Here is a 6,660-nt window from a genome sequence, read left to right on the forward strand (position 1 = left end):
TAGATATTAATTATTACCATCCCATCTTGAACGCTGCTCGTGCAGCGTGGTTTCTCGTCGTGTCTATCAATGATCATAAGCAGGACAGGTACAAGTGCTATAGACAATGACAGATTTTATAATAGGGGCCACATGATCAAATTATATATAATATTTGCGCTTTTATCTGAAAAGGCAAAACTGGCAATAGCTAAGCTTCGCCGAGGGTTTCCGCAAGAGTTAGTAACATTTGTTTGAAATCAACGACAAATGAAAAAGTACACAACATTACCCTGCAGTGGTGATTGCTAACAAAAACCAATTGTCCTGGACATGGTTACTCATACTTCTCTACACTACAGGGGGTTAATTTGATTTAGATGTTCATAGCTCCTTTAAGTAAATAGAAACAAGTTCAAAGCTATTATTTATGCTCCGAATGAAAGTTCTACACAGTTTGGAGCAATCTAAACATGATACGATGGGCTCTGTCTTAATTTAATTTCAGTTGAATCAAGCTTTTATGCGCAAAGTGCCCCCAGGTTCCCAGGCTGTGAATATTTTAGTGGGAGAAGTGGATTTTCTAGAGCGACCGATTATGGCTTTTGTCCGATTGAACCAGGCCATGTCACTGGGGGATCTCACTGAGGTCCCCGTGCCGACGAGGTTTTTCTTCCTTTTGCTCGGCCCCACGGGTGAGTTAACGCAAAGAACCAATTTAGCTGAATCTACGGGTCTACATTAACTCCGTTCATAATGCCTTCCTTCAGTATGTTAATGTTACAATTGTTGATCGTAACTAAACGTCATTTAGCATTTAACAGTCTAGTTAGACCACCGGAAGAAAAAATGAGAGAGAAAGTTTTTTTTGGCCTTCCATTAGAATTTCCAAAACTATTAAAGAAGTATTTTTAGCAAAATAATGCTTTCGTGTATGACTTATAATTATGAGTACTATTTCCAACTCTACACGAACTATTTTTTTTTTTTGCGTACACTCAGAATTCCCAATTTGTATGCGTTCGCCATTCCACAGGTAACATGGTTCGCTACCATGAAGTAGGCCGCGCTATCGGCATACTCATGACAGATGAAGTATTCCACGACGTAGCCTTCAAGGCCAAAAATCGCGACCACCTGTTAGCTGGCGTCGACGAATTTCTCGATGCTGCGACCGTACTACCACCCGGCGCGTGGGATCCGGCCACGCGAATTGAGCCGCCACAGCATGCACCCTCGCAGGAGGCTCGAAAAAAACAGGAGTCCGAGCTGACTCCAAAGCTCGATCCTGAAGAAGAAGAAGAGCGAGAACGGGAAGAATCAGGATTAAAACGAACGGGAGTGTACGTATAGGTTGTCATCTATAATTAGTTGACAGGACAAAAATAAATGAACAGGGAGCAGAAGCGTTCATTTTGCAATGCACTAATAGTACCCAACATTGATAAGGTTCAACCACCCACCAGTAGTAGTAGTAGTAGTTACAATATCACTATGACTGTAAATTTCATAGTGATATTATGACTATTGCTACAAGAGGTCAATAAGTAGTTTGTTGTGCGAGATAGTTTCTGTGTTGGTAAAAAAGAAAACATTCTAAGAAATTAGCCTATCTTTTGGGTCTAGGAGCTCTGTACAAGTAAATATATACACTCATTTTGATATAAACCGGCTCACAAGAGGTTTCGTAATTGAATTCAACGATGCATTTCGGTAAATTCATGTGCTTTCTAAGCCATTAAACGATATTTACTGTAACATATCAGAACGTCAAAGCTTTAGACGGATCATAAATTACTAACGTCGGATACTTTTTCCCGATGTCTGCCAGACGGAGCCGTTCTATCTGATACAACACATTTTGTATGCGTTATTATTGTATAAAGATTGCGTGATGTAGTATATAGCACGTATATACAGGCACCACGTAGTATATAAGATTATTAACGAAACCGTTTACCCCCTTATTTCAGATTGTGGGGTGGTTTGAAAAACGATATTATGCGTAAGATGCCTTGGTATATATCAGACTTCAAAGACGCCTGCTCACTACAGTCTGTGGCATCTATATTTTTCCTGTATTTTGCCTGTCTTACTCCAATAATTACATTCGGCGGTTTGCTGGGATCGGCAACTGAGAATCGCATCGTAAGTACAGTCCACCTTAAAAACTCTACCACACCCAATAGTAATTACATCCACTAGCATTATAAGCTTTTTGGATTTGCACACAAATGAAAACAAACCAACATGACACAGCTGGAGAGAAACGCAACGCAAAGATTAATGAACGTCTCGATGTTCGCCCGTGTAACACTGAATATTGCAGGCAGCTATGGAATCTCTTATGTCGGGCGCCGTTTGCGGTGTATTATACGGGCTGTTCTCCGGTCAGCCTTTAACCATCCTTGGATCGACCGGCCCCGTGCTCGTATTTGAGACGATCATGTATGACTTTTGTAAAGAACATGGACTCGATTACCTCTCGTTGAGGTTTTGGGTCGGCCTTTGGACGATGGTCATCCTCATTTACCTCGTTAGTATTCACTGAGTCACGCACAAATACATAACTTTCTGATCAGTCATGTCAGTATTATCTCGCTGAATAGATTTCATTGATACCGTAATAGGGGTATACGAAGCCAACGACTGCATCTGACTCTCTATAGGAATTTTTTAAATATTGTTTCTTTTTCGCTCTGTTTGTCCACCTAGGTGGCCCTAGACGCCAGCGCACTCGTGTGCTACATCACGCGATTCACCGAAGAGAATTTTGCCACACTGATCTCTTTGATATTCATTATTGAGGCGTTTAAGAACGTCGGGAAAATCGGGCACAAGATGCCACTGAACACGGATCTGAAGTTACGGATCGATTGCGAATGCCTGCCGCCGGCTAACTCTTCGAATAGGGAGGCATTTCAGAATCTCAGTCGCTATGGATGTTACGCCGCCGGCGGGGAATGGGAGGGGACCGGCTGCCAGTATGTTCCCGATGTATTCCTGCTTTCAGTGGTCCTGTTTGCGGCCACCTTCATTCTGGCCACGTCGCTCAAGAGCTTCAAGTTCACTAGCTACTTTCCAACCTGGGTCCGTGCAATCGTATCGGACTTCGCCGTCGTCATTGCTATATCAGCAGTGAGTCTCGCCGATCTGGCCATCGGACTGGAAACGCCAAAGCTTAACGTGCCGGAAAAGTTTGAGCCGACCTGGTCCGGTCGAGGATGGCTGATTCCGCCATTCAATCATAACCCCTGGTGGACTGTTCTGTTGGCTATACCTCCGGCGATGCTGGCCACGATATTGATTTTTATGGATCAGCAAATCACGGCCGTTATCATCAATCGAAAAGAGAACAAACTTAAAAAAGGCTGTGGATATCACCTAGATCTGCTCGTTCTAGCCGTTTTAATCGGTATATGCTCGGTTTTTGGATTGCCTTGGTTCGTCGCGGCGACCGTGTTGGCTATGACGCACGTCAACTCGCTGAAAATGGAATCTGAAACATCGGCGCCAGGCGAGAAGCCACAGTTTCTTGGAGTGCGAGAACAACGCATCACTCAGGTCGCAATCTTTGCATTGGTAGGGATGTCGGTCTTCTTTACGGCTGTCCTTAAGCACATACCCATGCCAGTGCTATACGGCGTCTTCCTATATATGGGCGTGAGCTCGTTGCAAGGCTCACAGTTATTCGCCAGGATTCTGATTATTTTCATGCCACAAAAGTATCAGCCTGATTACATGTTCTTGCGCAGTGTGCCAACGCTGCGTGTTCATTTGTTCACGTTTATACAAGTGTTATGTCTAGCCTCGCTGTGGCTCATCAAGAGCTACAAACAGACTTCAATCAGCTTTCCACTCATGCTGGTTGTCATGATCGGCGTGCGCAAATGTCTCGATTTTATCTTCACGCGTAAAGGTAAGCAATCCTAAAATAAGATTTACTAGGTTACTATGGTACACTAGTGCATAATACTTATAACTAATGAAATGTTTACATTGAACGTGGCAACGTGTCCATTAAGAGGTACTTTTATATTGGCGCCTCCTGAGGCAACCAGGAACTCTTCTTGATTAAGAATCTAATTTTCGGTGCGGTGGCTTGGGCAAATAAATCGCTTGCTTCAGATAGCCAAATAGGACTGTTCGCGCGAACCTTCCGCGATGATATACCTCTTTCGAATAGAAAATGAGCTTAGGATACGATACCATAAAACGTTCGATTTCTTGCTACAGAGCTTAAGGTGCTGGACGATATTATGCCCGAACACAAGAGGCAAGAGGAGGCTGAGAAGAATCGCGACTCTGATTCAGGCAACGTAGGCAGTTCTGGGGGTGACAACTGCGCTCTTGAAATGAAAACAACTGGTGGCGAGCTGGGTGGCGTGTCTATTCAATTAGTCAACGGAGATATTATGGAGTGCAAAGAACCCGTCCCTGGTATTAATATTAGCGAACAGCTTCAGAAAACAACCCTATGGAAGGCCATCGACCAACAGAACGTCCCCGAGAAAGAGAAGCCGCCCGTGCCAACGATCGTGACAGAATCCACTGGTGGAAAGTGAGTGTCACACTGTTTTCTGATGAACCAAATTATAATGTGATTTGGCCAATAAGTTGATGTTAGAGCATCGTCTTATAAATTACTCAATTGCCAGTAAACAGCTGAGCGAAGTCGACCCCTCATTAGTTTACTCTATACATATACAAATGTCGGGTAGGGAACGTATCAAGCAATGAAATTCCACAATCATGGTAACATACTTAAATGGGAAAAGAAAAAGCACAGATATTGCTTATGTCTAATTCAACGAGTTATCATTTTTTTAGAATCTACCAATAGGCAAAACGGTCTAATGTACCAGAACCAAATGCATTATACCCTGCCCTGAGATGTTTTTTTCCATCTGCTCTATGCTATCTCTTACGATTACTGCTATTACTCGAGTTATTATCGTCCATTATACTGTTTCAATTATCTATTACCTCACAGTCTTGATATCACCCCAGAATACCTTTGTCAGGGTCGCAGTAATGTCCCGTTTTTGGGTATCGCTCCATATAGTTTGACTATAACATACGTTCATATGTACCGTGTATGGCATATGTATCTCGTTGAGTCGCAGGAAAAAGAAACGTGGCTCAAAGAAGGACGCCGTCTCCGAGGAGGAAAGAAGACGGCTGTCCACGATGACTGAAGAGAACAACGATGAAGACGACGACTGCGGGATAACGATCAAGATCCAGTCTGCCACCCCAGTCCCCCAGAGCTCGCCCCAAGAAGCGAAGAAATCCTTCTTGGGACAACAGCAGGATCCAGTGCAACAGCCCGGCAAAGGCTCCGAGACCACTGTATGACAATAAGTTGCAACCAAAGTCACTGTTATTATTACCCACGCGCTCTCAAGCACACTAATCTAATGAGACTAATGACAACTGTAGCAGACATGTGTGATGTAAAAAAATAATAAAGCACATTAACACACGCGACGCGATAAACAGCAAACGAAAACACTTCTTCCTCTTATAACGCTATCCTACCGGAGCTATTGAACTAAATCGTTGATCTTCAATCGCAAGTGACAGTGTACGCGGTAAATACGATAATTAATGTACATTTTAGATTATAGCATCCGCATCTTTGTTTGTTATGCTAACTATTACATTTGTTACTAGCATTGTATCACTACTATGTTACGATTAATTTATATATCAAGAATTAATAACGAACCTCCTATGGTCTTTGTAACAATGGCTAGATAATCTGATAGCGACTGGGATAGTTTTTTAACTGTAGGTGTTCAGTCCTATTGTCCGCCTTAGTCCTTCCCACCCGACCTGCAGTTGTTGAGCTATGGGCAGACAACAGCAAGGCCTGTTAAGCCAAACATCATTGATCCATCAGCTATACGCTGTCTCTTTATCTGTGAACCCTAATACTAAAACTGCCCATCAAGAACCTTCTCAAAACGTCGATCAACCACGTTGATAAGTGAATACTCGAGCGCTATGACGCCTTTACGATGGCCACATGTGCCACGACCATACAGTTCTCTTTGGTAGGCGTCTGTCACAATTGTTACCGACCAATATGCAGTCGCTGCTAAATGATTCCAGCCCTCACTACTATCTAGAAATACGTTCTGCAACTTCCTTGTGAACTACGATTGCTACTTCGATGATAACTTGTTCGCCGCCTATTTGTGAACTCAAAAAGCTGTTGCCTGTAGATGCATCAACAGGCTGTGTCGTCAGGTTCCAATCAATCTGACAGAGCGAACCAAACACACAGAAGAAAAAGATAGTTATGGAGAAAAGATAAACGTTGACGACCTACTGAACAGCGCTCGACACCTTAAAACAAACATGTACGCAAAGCAAACTTTCGCCAGTATCCGACTACCAGAAATCTACAGTGTAGATAGGATGGACGACCTACTTTGTCGTACAGCCCTGCGCATGTCGAGCTAACAAAGGAATCCTTGGAAACCTCAACCGACAGACCTTGTCTCCCTTCCATAATCGCGGAAAGTTGGAACCCTCCATCCTAGTGGACCTCTTTCAGAGGGGTAATATCTTTTTCCATACGGATGGGCATTCAGCTCTGGCACGAATTCAACCACGAATTTTCGATAACGATAACCAATATACTACTAGAGTATCCATTATCTTCAGAAAGAA

The 6,660-nt window shown here is 43.2% G+C and overlaps 1 protein-coding gene across 9 annotated transcripts in view; it reads left to right on the plus strand.

The window, feature by feature from the left end:
- Window positions 1–5,611, plus strand: part of LOC111263095 (electroneutral sodium bicarbonate exchanger 1) — a 53,958-nt gene extending 48,347 nt beyond the window's left edge. For 8 of the 9 annotated variants that reach the window (XM_022837888.2, XM_022837894.2, XM_022837892.2 and 5 more), the window contains 7 exons: window positions 488–674; window positions 1,016–1,322; window positions 1,953–2,127; window positions 2,309–2,515; window positions 2,695–3,898; window positions 4,216–4,540; window positions 5,100–5,611. In XM_022837888.2, coding sequence (XP_022693623.1) covers window positions 488–674; window positions 1,016–1,322; window positions 1,953–2,127; window positions 2,309–2,515; window positions 2,695–3,898; window positions 4,216–4,540; window positions 5,100–5,337 — 2,643 coding nt within the window. In that variant the 3' untranslated portion in view covers window positions 5,338–5,611. The remainder of the gene's footprint in view (window positions 1–487; window positions 675–1,015; window positions 1,323–1,952; window positions 2,128–2,308; window positions 2,516–2,694; window positions 3,899–4,215; window positions 4,541–5,099) is intronic. The other variant, XM_022837887.2, reaches the window with a different exon arrangement.
- Window positions 5,612–6,660: the final 1,049 nt, after the last annotated feature.

Source organism: Varroa jacobsoni, unplaced genomic scaffold, assembly GCF_002532875.2.
Source record: "Varroa jacobsoni isolate VJ856 unplaced genomic scaffold, vjacob_1.0 scaffold_734, whole genome shotgun sequence".
Taxonomy (NCBI): domain Eukaryota; kingdom Metazoa; phylum Arthropoda; class Arachnida; order Mesostigmata; family Varroidae; genus Varroa; species Varroa jacobsoni.